General features: G+C 31.1%; 1 protein-coding gene across 1 annotated transcript in view; it reads left to right on the plus strand.

Annotated features, from left to right (window-relative positions):
* Positions 1 to 13,177, plus strand: part of LOC135956428 (uncharacterized) — a 48,596-nt gene extending 35,419 nt beyond the window's left edge. The window contains exons 3-4 of the mRNA XM_065506919.1: positions 10,796 to 11,106; positions 11,172 to 13,177. Coding sequence (XP_065362991.1) covers positions 10,796 to 11,106; positions 11,172 to 11,941 — 1,081 coding nt within the window. The 3' untranslated portion in view covers positions 11,942 to 13,177. The remainder of the gene's footprint in view (positions 1 to 10,795; positions 11,107 to 11,171) is intronic.
* Positions 13,178 to 13,749: the final 572 nt, after the last annotated feature.

Here is a 13,749-nt window from a genome sequence, read left to right on the forward strand (position 1 = left end):
GGCAGATTTGTCTATTCTACATAATTTACAATGTTTTTCTAACAGATTTATGTCCACAGAGCTTATTATAACCTTCACCATGAGTGGAAAGGGTATATATACGTAATTTTGTCATTCCTTTTGTAATTTCTACATTTTTCATTTGCGACCGCACAAAGTATACACATATATTCAGGATAGTTATAGGTAGCGGAGTCGATATAGCCATGCCTGTATGTCCAATTGTCCGTCTGTATGTTGAAATCAACTTTCCTTAGCCCCCAAATAACTTATATACACACGGCCTCAGAAGTCAGTATACACCAGTGAATTTTTTGATTTTTTTAAGATCATAAAAATCATTATATTCCGACTTAAATCTTCTTTTTTCAGAATCGAATCTATTATTCGACTCAATCTCCATCAAACCGAAACTTTAAATTTTAATCTAAGGATAGATTTTAGGATTTTCATTCTCTTAAAAAAAATAAAAAAAAATTGTTGGTGTTTACTCACTTTTAAGGCTCACTGTACATGATTTATACATCAATATATCCGCTATAGACTCGATTCGCTTGCTATTTAAAATCGGCCCACAAATGGCTGAGATATAAGGAAAAAATCAGGAGAACCTCGACTTTTTAACTATTTTTGATCTATATATGGATTACTAAGTCATTATATAGGATATCCAATAATAGATATTTCAAAGTCCTTTGCAACGACGTATATAACGCCAGTCGGACCTACAATGGGGCAAAATCGGGAAAACAAAATTTAACTCGATTTATTTTCCCAAAAAAAAAAAAAATTTCAAAAAATTTCAAAAAAAAATTTTAAAATTCAAAATTAAATTTAAAAAAAAAAATTTTAATAAAAAATTTTTGAAATGAAAATTAAATAAAATGGAAACAATTTTTTATTAAATTTTACTTAAAAATATTTAAAATTTTTATTTTAAAGTATAATTTGGTGAAGAGTATATAAGAATCGGCACAACCGAATATACTAGCTCTCTTACTTGTTCTATCTACAATATGGTTTTATGTATATGGGATTGAGATCTGAATATTGAGTAGCCTGCTTTAAAACACGTACCTCATTTGATTGTAACCACTCGGCTACAACGTTGGAGGTGTGTTTTGGGGTCATTGTCGTGCTCGAATCTCCAAAACTAGGGTCATAGTCTCCTGAGCTTATGGATACAGAACATTGTTTTAAATGGATCTGTATCCGATTCCAGTCATAGTCACCCATAGCGCAAATCAACATTTCACATGAAATATGTTCCCTTTTTCCATTTCTCGTTCATCAACTTTGTTCACGTGAAAAAATTCCCCATGTTGTGAAATTTTTAGATGGAATTTTGTCAAGGTAGTGTTATCAGAACAGCTGATCGTTTTTTGCTACTATGTTAATTTTTCGCCGCAGTGCAGTATAAATGTCAAACTTTGTTTACATTTTGTAAATGTCAAACTTTGTTTTGCTGTTAAATTCGTTTATGTTTTAAAAACAATAATAATACTACACGTGATTAGTTTTATTTTTAAAAACATCAAATTAAATTACAAACAGATTCAAATTTATAAACATTTTTTGTTTAACAAAAATTCGCTTTGATTTATTTGAGCTGTTTTTGACATTTTTCCCAGACATATAAAAAAAATATAACCAATTCGCTCGGTATTCTGAATTCGCCGATTACACTACCTTATAATTAATATACCTTGGAATTTTGTAAACAATAAACAGCTGTTACGAACAAAATCAACTATTGTGAATGAAAAGTTTAGGGGAATATCACGATAGCAATTTTCCCTTCAAGGGAAATGTATAATTCATGGGAACATAAATTTCACATGTTTTTCACGATAGGGGTGAGTATCTTTTATGATATAAATTGGGCCCATACCTTGCCCAGAACTTTACTGTTCTATTTGTGTACTTGGGGCCCAGCCCCTTTTCCCTTCGACAGGCTTACAAATGCCTCGGCGCTATAGCAATCAATACCAGTCTCATTTGCCCTGAGGTTGACAGTTCGAGAACTAATTTTCAATTTTAAATTATTGAAAACTTTCAGCGGAGTAATTTTTGGAAATTTACTGATATTTACTGTACTGATATTTTGAGTAGTAAATTTGAATTTGTCTTTTTTTTGTCATGTTTTTGAAAACTGAAATTACTGAATATTGAAAAAGTTTCCATTGTATTGTCACTCAGTGTATAGGGTAAACAAAATTCAACCACTACGAATATTCGTTAGTGTTTATACTTGTAATTTTATGCATATTTATTTAAATTATGCCATAAGCTGTTGTGGAAATGAAATTAATTATATTAATTGATGGAACTAATAAAAAAATTGAATATATATTTATCACTTGGGTACTTCCGTCAACAAAGAAATGATTTAGTCGCAGAAGTTTCTAAAGGCACGTGTAGATTATAAAATTAGTCGAAATTAGGGTTATCACAATCTAGAGGATATTTTTATTTGGATTTATATTCTGATTTCTTCCAATTAGGTAAGCTTATCTCCTACGATCGACAATCTTGGGTCCTTCATCGTAGATAGCATTATTATAATTTCGAGTTTCTTAACCAACCCAGTTCGATCTTCTACCTACCAACAATATGACAATTTCTACCTATCAACAATATTACAATTTCTACAACAGTCGTCATATCGTATAAGCAGTGACCGGTGAAATCCCTTTCAAAATCCCATAGTTGAGAAAGCGGAATTTTACTCAAAGCTATTGTCCGACTTCAATTAACCATACTTCTTTTTCGTCAAATATTTGTCATGTGTGACCCTACCTTAAGTAATTGCTTGATGAATTAAATAAACATTTGTTTCAAGGGAAAACATATTTTTTTTTTTAATTTTCACAGTTTTTTGATCGTTTTATTATGGATTTCCATCAGACATCACACAAAAATAAATCCTCAAATGTTATTAACCTTTAAAAAAAACAATCCAAGCTATATGTGTTATTAGCTTACTGTGTCATTTGAACAATATACAAAAATGTTTAAAACATTATTTTAAGAAGTTTTGCATTTTAAATAAAAAAAAAACATTTAATTCAATCAACACAAAAAAGTGAGATCAAATTCCATTGTTAAAGTTTATTTAAAGGCTTTTTAGAAACACACAAGTTTAATGTGAAATGCGAAAATATTCAATATTTTTATACGAAATCTTTTTTTTCAATTAAACACGCAGCAAATTTTGTTTGTTTGTTAGCAAAGTTCGACTTTAAAGAATATTTTTGTTTTAATTGATTTGATTTAAACCTGTTTTATTTTTTTTTTATAAATCGTCTTCTTCCTGAATATGTTTTACCAAAACATTTTAATAGTTAATAATTAATTTTACCAACAAAAAAATTAAAACGCCAATAATCGGGTTCTTTGCTAAAATTTAAATAACTGGATAACTTTTTTTTTGATAATCTTTGATATTAGATTTAAAAAAAATAATTTCAAAAATCTGTTTAGTAACTAAAGATCAGCCAAAGTATTCAAAACGAAAATAAAACAAAACGGTTGTGAAAAATAAAAAAAAAACATTGTTAAAAATTAAAAAAAAATAAAGAAATAAGAGGATTTGAAGTGAAGTACAATAACAATTTAAAAGTTAAAGTGTTATATAAATTGGTTTAAACCGAAACTGGAAGTTTAAGTTTTTGTTGAAAGTTTATAAAAAGAAAAGTAAAAGTTACTTGGTAAGTCTAAGCACTGTTAAAAGATGTGTGGACTTTTGAATAAAAACATAAGTCCTTACTGTTCGATTTTAATACCAGCAAAAACTTTCATTAGCAAGTAATGAGTTAAAATTCTAATATTCTGACACTTCACTAATTACTCAATAGCATTTTAACTCGTTATTTTAACACGATGATGTATTTACCACAAACGCTTATAAATAGTCATTACTTTCATATCACTAAAACTAGTGAGTAGGGTTCCTAAAATCCTAGGAAGTAATTTAAAAATCATTTAACTCCCGGGAATTTCAAGGAAAATTTAAAAAAAAAATATTCCCTGGAATTTCCTTTCTCCACTGGAATTTGGTCACTAAGTAGCTGTTCGTGCCATATTCGGCAGGTGGCGCCATCGTACAGGCTTTTCATTAGACTGGTGATTTTGCTTGGGACTCCTTAACATTCTAGTGATCTCAAGATTACATTCACGCCTATCGCGAATCAATATTTCACATGAAATGTGTTCCCTTTTCCTATTGTTCGTTCATCAACTTTGTTCACGTGAAAAAAATTCCCCATGTTGTGAAATTTTTAGATGGAATTTTGTAAACAATAAACAGCTGTTACGTACAAAATCAACAATTGTGAATGAAAAGTTCATGGGACTATCAGTAATTTTCCCTTCGAGGGAAATGGATATTTCATGGGAACATAAATTTCACTGTTATTGCTGATATTTAGAGGTGATTGTGATTCATAGGGTCAACGCTTTCTCGAAGTATATAAAGTAGAGCGGTGTGCGCCATTCGACGACCAGCATGCTCGTTCCGTAGTCTAGGTAACATATGGTCTGATAGTTGCTTATTGATGATATGCGCTACTGTTATATTTAGCATGGTTAATAACGTTATCCCTCTCCAAAGAAAGGCTGCCTTTCTTTGGCAGCAGAGTTATAATCTCCTCCGTGAGTTCAGTAGGCAGAGTTTCGCTATCCCAGAAGTCCGGTTCAGCACTTAGTATACAGTCGGCTTTCAATAAATCTGGAGGTATGTTGTCTGGACCAGGTGTTTTATTGGACTTCAGTGATGCAATCGGGAATGATATTTCGGAGATACTCGTGTGTGCGAACGAATAACGAATACAAATGGATCCCGATAACATAGATTCCAAGTCAAAAGAATCTTTTGAGGCCAAGAACGAATACTCTGTTCAGAAGTGAAGCGTTTCGATCGAAACAATTAGTAGTCGGACGGGACAAGGTGTCATCACATCTTTCTAAATTGTTTTTAACAGGTATTGCAACATGTGGCCTAGTGTTTTCATGATGGAATATTACGCTTTTATGTCAGACACAGGTTCCCTGTGATGGTCTGGCCAGAAGCTCGTAACAGATAGGGCCCTTTTGGTTCCACCAAATACAGAGCATTACCTTAGCGCCATGGATATTTAGTTTTGGTGCCGATTCGGCTGGTTGGTCGGGCTTAACATATGATATCTTACGTTTCGGGTTATCGTAATGTATACATTTTTCATCGCAAGTAATGATTCGCTGCAAAAATGATTTTCTTTTATAGCGTTCAAGCTGATTTTCAGTCATGCAAAATCTTTCAAGGTATCTCAGCATCAATTCGTATGGTACCTAATTTCCCTGTTTCTGAATGAATCCTGCTGCTCGAAAATGTTATGAAATTGTTGATTGAGTAGCTTCCAATGATTTTGCAAGCTCTTGTTGAGTTTGACAACAATTTTCATGGAGTAATGCCTCCAATTCTTGGTCTTCAAACTTTTTTGTCTGACCTGGGCGATCTTTGTATTTCGTGTCATTATACTTTATGGAAGACATGAATTTTGTATGGCGAGTTCCCACTTTGAAGCAGGTTTTGTACTGTTTCAATCGTAGTTTACAATTGATCGTTTATTTCCTTCTGCATTTAAGAAAAAATACTTTGTTTCATTCATATAGATCATTATTAAAATCACCTTGCTTTTACGAACTGTGTCTATAATGAACTAGTTCTGCTACTTCCACAGAGTTCTTTATAATCGAGCTTCACTGTTGTTTGTTTACATTTTGCATTCCCTCCGGCTTCGTTGGTGTTGCCGTATCATCACATTCGGCCACATTTCAAAATAAAATATTATAGATGTTGAAATGATTTGTTTATTAATTTAACGAAATATTTATTAAAACAAATAAATACAAATATAAAGTTTTTTTCTAATATTATAAACAAAACTACAATACATACATATTTTGTTGTTTTTCTTCTATTTAATTATAGTATTTTGCGTAGATTAAATTCTTTAGCAAAAGAAAAAAACAACTTTTACTACGCATTATTTTGTTTACAAAACACAAGAATTATATTAAAGAAAAAACATTACAAATCAGGTTTTTTTCTTTTATCAATTTGTTTATAAATTTTTAATAATACTGTGATGTGTTTTTTCCGCGTTCATTTTATTTACAATTTGTTATTGTGCTTTTTTAGTTTAAAAGTTGTTATTGTTGATATTTGATTTGCTTTAGATTTTTTTATGATTCGTTTGGGTCTAAAAACAGCTGATGATGTTGATGACGATTAGTTGTTATTGTTGCTATTTAATGTTTATGATCGTTTTATGTGAATACCCTGCTGAGGGTATTATTAGCTAGTGATTAATTTGTTACATCCATTAACAATAAGAACATAACTTAAAGTTAGCATGGGCAATTCCATGAATATGTCAACCACGACTAAAAAAAATGAGTTGAATAGGAAAAAATACTAAAATTTTACTATGTGAAGGAGCTTACTACAAGTTTTTAAATGGAAAAATAAGAGATTTAATTTAATTACTAATAATGTATTGGGTGTATGACTAAAATTTACAATTAATAACTTATATGTCATTTTGAAGGGTACATATCTGTCATTTATTCTCACTTAGTTATTGAACATAATAGTGGAAACAACAAAGTTTTTTTTTGCTTCGAAAATGTCGAATTTTGTACCAACAAAGCGTCATATGCGTGAAGTTTTGCTTTACTTCTTTAATTTGAAAAAAGTGCAGCTGAAGCACACTTATTGTTCACCAAAGCTTTTGGTGAACAATCCAGACCAGCCAAAAAAGTTTGAAACCCAAGAATTGGAGGCATTACTCAATGAAGTCAGACTCAACATGAGCTTGCAAAATCATTGGGAGCTACACAATCAGCAATTTCAATATGTTTGCAAGCTGAAGAATTCATCCAAAATCAGGGAAATTGGATACCATACGAATTGAAGCCGAGAGACCTTGTATGTTTGAAATGCAGCTTGAACGAATAATTACTTGTGATGAAAAATGGTTCCATTACGATAACCCGAAGCGTAAGAGATCGTATGGTAAGACTGGCCAACCAGCAAAATCGACACCATGGCGCTAAGATAATGCTCTGTATTTGGTGGGACCAAAAGGGTCCATTATAATAAACCGAAGCGTAAGAGAGCGTATGTGAAGCCCGGCCAACCAGCCGAATCGATACCATAGCCAAATATCCAATGCGCTAAGCTAAAACTCTGTATTTGGTGGGTGTAAAATGGTCCTTTCTGTTATGAGCTTCTGAAATCTGACCAGACCATCACATGGAACCTGTACCGAAAGCAACTGATTCGTTTGAAGTGAGCATTGGCCGAAAAACGCTCAGAATATAAGATCAGACATGAAATCGTAATATTCCATCATGACAACGATTGCCAACATGTAGAACAGAGATGCGCAAAAATTAATTCTCTCACCAATACACTTACTCTCACCAACACATTCAATTCTTTATTTTATTCAGTGCACCTACAAACACACAAATACAAAAACTGAAAAACTAAAGAAAAAGTCATACACCAGTGCTCATGCGTATTCCTAGTTGTCTCTTTGAGTGGACAACGACTACTAATATGTAAGAGCATAAGAATACGTGTGATTTGATCTTACACAATTGTGCTATGGGCTGCGCATCAATGATGTAGAATGAAGTGGTTGGGAAAATTTTTCTCACCCGTTTTATAGTTCAGTCCTTGCCCCGTCATCTCTCTGGAACAGAGTATCCGAAATTGGCTTGATTCGTGCTTGGCTTGGAATCCATATGTTGCTAGAAAGATGGAAAAATGTCATAGCTACCAATGACCAATACTTTGAATAAATTTATATTGTACAAATATTTCAATATAAAAGCTAAACATTTGAAAAAGGGATTTCATCGAGTTTATGTTTTCATAATGATAGTAAACATGTGGTAACGAACGTACGCAAAATAGAAGTCAACTGACAGTAGTGAAATGTGAAAATCTGCGAAATGGCACGGAATATTTAAAAGCGATTAATTTATTTTAAAAGTGTAATAATGTAGGTCTCTATCTGGTATTTACACAATAAAATATCTCTATTGGTTTTTGTTTAATTGGCTTAAGTACCGGTCGCGAACGTACGATTTTTCCATATGTTTTTTTATTATTACCACCATGCATGTTCCCATAAATATCTTCAAATTTTCTTAACAAATATATAAGAAGGTATCGTCGGTCAAGCCCGACCACATAATACCCTACACTAAGTAACATTTTTCATTTAAAAATTCAATAATTTATATTCGAGAGTTTTTTTTCGAAGTGGGCTTTCTATGGGAGCTATGACCAATTATTGATCGATCACCATGAAATTAATTCGTATTTTATGTCTATATGAAAGTTAAGGCTTCATTAGTCTTTACTTTCCGTTGCTGTTGCGTTCTGTTCCGTTCTGGATTTTACTTATGGCAGTTAGTTGTTCTGTGAAAAAATATATAATTTTTCTTTTCTTTTAACACATAATTCCTCTTTAAAACACATTAACATACCCGGCATTCCCATTTCCTTTGATATTTTCGACCAGACGGCTCGTTTTTTCCAAATTTCTATTAAATTTCTCAAAATCAATAACAAATAATTTTTTTCTTTATTTGAAAAGCCGCTGTCACTTACAATTACGTAGACAATTTTTGTTTTTAACAGGTTCGTCCGGAACAGCACAGAAAAACTAACTACTTATACATGTTTTTCATGTACAAAAGAGAAACAGCTGATTCGGAACGTAACAGAAATTAAAGACTAATTCTGCTTTTATTTATATTGAATTTTATTTGTATACCAATATTTTTATGAGATTTATGAACGTTAAAGTTTTTTTACGGAAGCGGGTCTTATATCGGAACAATGGCTAATTATGGACCGATCATAATAAAATTAGGTGACATGAATTCGGTATATACAAAACTTATACAAAACTTGTGTAGATACCTACATAAATTAAACATTTATGACCGATATACTCCAATTTCAGCGGACTTTTGTACGGGGGCTAGATGCAATAATGGACCGATTTCGGCCAGCTTCAATAGACTTCGTCATTGAGCCGTAAAAATGTTATGTACCAAATTATATCGAAATATCTTCAATAAAACACGATGATTATCGACATTTTAATTTTCGATCCTGGTGGCCTAATCGAATGAAATACCCATATATGTATGTACTTAATTTTTTTTTAATATGGTATCCTCTGAGTGTAACATAAATACCAAATCATTTATCAGTTACTCTTATTTTTGCAAAATCTATTCTACTCTATAGGCGTACAAATGTGACGTACGATGACATGGAAATATGTATTTCAGTCTACATATCCAACATTAAGATCTTTACTTAGTGCTAACATTAAGTTATGTTTTTAAATTGAAACGCATCACTGCCAAATATGATTTTTTATTCTGCAGTGTTGCACTATTAGTGTTTTTACTAACGTGTATCCTATCCTGCCTATTATTGATTACAGTTTTCAATCTGAACAAAGTCAAATGTCACAATTAGTTATTAATTAATTGTAAACAATTACTATTTAATTATATAATTAGCAGGTAATAAAAATACATATTACTATTAATCATTTCTGTATCTGTATAAAAAACAAACACAAATGTGTACCACGATATATGTATCTTACGTTGACGTTTACAATGACCTATAGACACAATCTAACGATTTAGCATAATAAAAAGCCAATAAACCGATTATATTGAGTCAAATTGTCGAAAATGTTTGGTATTTTTTGGCACTAAAATAAATCGACGATGAATGATGTAAAACGAAAGTTTCTTCTTTTTTTTTGAAGCAAATAAATTGATTTAAGATATTTGATAATATAGATTTGTTTGCTGCAATACAATTATTTTTGCTTAGGATTATGTATTTTGTTTAAATACATTTGTTTATTTATTTAATTTGATTTGCAAACGAAATCGAGGAAAATTGAAAAAATAACACTAACAAAGTTAATTTCACTTGCTTTGTTTTATATATATATTTTTTTATTATTATTAAACAATGAACAGCAGCAAATTTTGAACTCTAGCCAATAATATTGAATGAATATAACCTTGAACCGAGGGGAATAAAATAAAACGAGTTAGAATGATTTCGTAATGTGAAATTGCGAAAAATAGTTGAACATTTTGGCATATAAACATTCTTCTGAATAAGATGTTTGAAGTATCCTTAAACGCTTTTTTACTTCTCCAGATATTTAAAGGCAAATGTCACAAAAACTTGTTAACATTTGTTTAAGGAATTGGATCGAGGGTTTTGAGATTTAATAGTCTAATAAATTGAATTAGCAAGGCTAAAAACCATGCAAACTTTCAGTTCGTTTTTGTAGTGTATTTGGATGACCTTTAACCATTTGTAGAAGTAAATAAATATGGAGAAGAAGTACGGTTTTATCTAAATAGTCTTCTAAATAAGATATTTGAAGTGTCCTTAAATGCCTTTTTGCTTCTCGAGATATTTAAAGGTAAAGATCACAAAAACTTATCATTCGTTTAAGGAATTGGATCGAGAGTTTTGACATTTAATAGTACTTTGTTTAAATTAACAAGGCTAAGATTAGATATAATGCTAACTTTCAGTTCATATTTGGGTGACCTTTAACCTTTTTGAAACTGTCAAGAATAATGATTACGTTTAATTTCAGTTTCATTAAAATATTTTATTTCATTTCAATTGGATTCGATTTAAACACAATTAATAACTTATTTTTTTTTTATTTCTTTCCAGGTTACACATACGACCTTTGGGCTTAATATTTTTGGTAATATTTGGTTTTTGTTTTTTTAAAAATCGCTGTAATCTACGCATACAAACTCCACCAGAATTGGAGAAGCACCTGCAAGTAGTGCAGCAACGTGTAATCGAATTTAGACAGACCAAACCAACAATGTTTTGTGCCATAGCATCGGGCTGCTTGGGAGCATTGGCCGTTGTGGGCCATTTAGTGTCCGGATCCATGGTGGTACTGACCGGTTTAATAGTGGCCGCCATAATATCGACAAAATATAATTTTAAAATAATAAAAATAGAACCAAGAGGTAAATATTTATTTATTAAGAAAATAAATTAAAAGAGTTTCTTAATTAATAAGTTTTCTCTTTAGATTTAGATTTCGCCTGGTCCGAAAAACTACAACAACAAGATTACGAACTAGATGATGAATTCATGCCCGAGGTTAACGAGACCAATTTGTTTGTTTTGGAAAGAGCCAGTGATTTAGCCTCTCTGACATTGCCAACCGAGGATGGCGACAATGATGAGGACAAAAGTGATGAAATACCTTCAGAGCTCTTAATACCCGATTCTATACCCGAGATAGATGAAAATTCCACAGATGATGATCAGGATGATTTATTGCCGGTGGTGCAGGTCTCTAAATCAGAGTCTCATATAAAAAAATCCCACAACAACACAGATACTTCAGTTAAATACTCACAATCTGAAGATACTATAGAATTTAAAAAGGGTCACTTTAAACGTGACTCCTCACTCTCGACCACATCTTCGTCGTCCGAAGAAAGTCTGTCGAAGGGCTTGCAATTTCCCGATCATACAGCTGTCGATGGTCCTTCGAAGTCTAGGAATACATCGACTGTGGTGGCCAGACCAGGTGGCAGCAGTGGCCAATTCGATGCTAACGATCTGGTAGCCATGGCTGTCAAGTCTCAAACTCAAGCTTTGCTGGCCAATAGCAGTAAACTGATACCCACCCTGATGACGGGTTTGGTACAGGGTGTTTTGGGCGTGGGTGCTGGCGGTCTGGCTACACAAACTGGTCCCATACATGATCCCACACACAGACGTATTGTCACTGCTTTAGATTCATCCGATGAAAGTGATTTTGAAATTTTAGAAGAGGAAGATTTTCAATAATTGAAATAAGATGTCAAAAAGTAAAAGAAAATTAGAAAGAATGCAAAAACATTTAGAATTTCAACACAAAACTCAATTTATTATCTAACCATCATAAAAGTTATCTGTGAATTATTATATACATACATACATATTATACTTTTTTTACATTAAGTTATTATTTCTTATTTTTGTTTAGATTTTTATTTTGCCATTTTTAATTGTGTGCGCTTGGAACGAGTTAAGGTTGTACCAAAAATCAGTTAAACGAATTTGGCCATCGATTTTGCAAAATTAATTTGCACCATTTTGACTGGCTTTAATATTCATTTGACCGATTAATAGCTATATAAATTTGGAGTGTATTTATAAATGCAATAAATTTGTGCATCACTGATGCAGCGAAAATATGCTTTTGCGAATGCAACACTCTTATTATGCAATATTATTGCATTTTAATGCCTTCATAAACTCCATGGTGCAAATTAAGATTTTTAATAAGCAAACATGTTTTTTATGTATAATTAAAAACAATTTACATTTTAAACTTTAATATATTATTTGCAGATGCTATTTTATTTAGTTTTTTTTATATCTACATACATATTTTATAATTTTTTTTTATATGTATGTTTTATTTTATAAATTTTAGTTATTTTATAATTTTTTTTTTTGTTTATTTTATAATTTTACTTTAATTCTCATTTACTTAAATATCCACAAATCTCTCCTACACCAAACCCCCCCCCCCCCAAAATTCTCTTATGAAAACCTTTGGAAAAACAACATGTGTATTTCAAAAACCAACTTTAAAATCTTTACAAAAAAAAATGTGATTATTTTTACTGCTTAATAATGTATAGAAATCTATTAAGAAAAGCTTACGCTTTTTGTGTAAGTTAATAAATATTAATAATAATTAAAAAAACCAAAACAATTTGTCTTTTCGAAAGTTACAAAATGATTTCATTCATTTAGTTTGTTTGCTTATTTTGCAAGCTTTAAATGTTTATCATTATTATTACCATTATTATTGTGTAAACTGTATTTATATTATATATTTTTACTTAATAATAAAAAGAAAACACAAAATAATAATAATAACAAAAAAACAATCAGGATGCCATTTATTTAAAACAAAAAGTATAATTAAACAAAGAAAATAAATACTTTGGTATTGATTATGTTTAGAAATGATACAAAACAAGTAATAATATGAAAATAAAAAAAATTAAAAATAAAAACGATATAAAAAACCTCGAAATGAGTTTCAATTACATAGTATTTATTTATTATTTGGTGGTAGTTAAGTTGAGCGCTGACAATAAGCGCTTGCTTAATCGTGAAATTTTAGAGACTCGCTTATAATTAAAAAACTATTCGACACATTCAAATGAAACGTATTTTATCAGATAGCTGACTTCCTTACGCTTCTAATGAGTACCAACATTTTGGAAATCCGCAAAGACAATTGAAAGTTATGACCAGTTGAACACAATAGTTTTCGTGTCAAAAAGCCGACGAGATGTTTTCGTGGAGAAAAATAACTTGTAAAATTATGGCCGAACCATTTTTTGGTACCAGGCGATCAGAATTCAGTAGTAGGTTGAAATTGCATAATAAAAATGTTTAAATCCTTATAACTTTTAAACGGCTTAACCGATAACTTGTAAACGGCATAACCGATTTGAAAGATATTGATATCAATGAAAAGCCCTTGAATTCAGCTTTCTCCTGAATATGAAAAATGTTTTTGAGCGCCTAACATAAGCGGTTGCTTAATCGTGAAATTTTAGAAACTTGCTTCTAATTAAAAAACTATCCGACAT

The sequence above is a fragment of the Calliphora vicina genome, chromosome 4, assembly GCF_958450345.1.
Source record: "Calliphora vicina chromosome 4, idCalVici1.1, whole genome shotgun sequence".
Lineage (NCBI taxonomy): Eukaryota > Metazoa > Arthropoda > Insecta > Diptera > Calliphoridae > Calliphora > Calliphora vicina.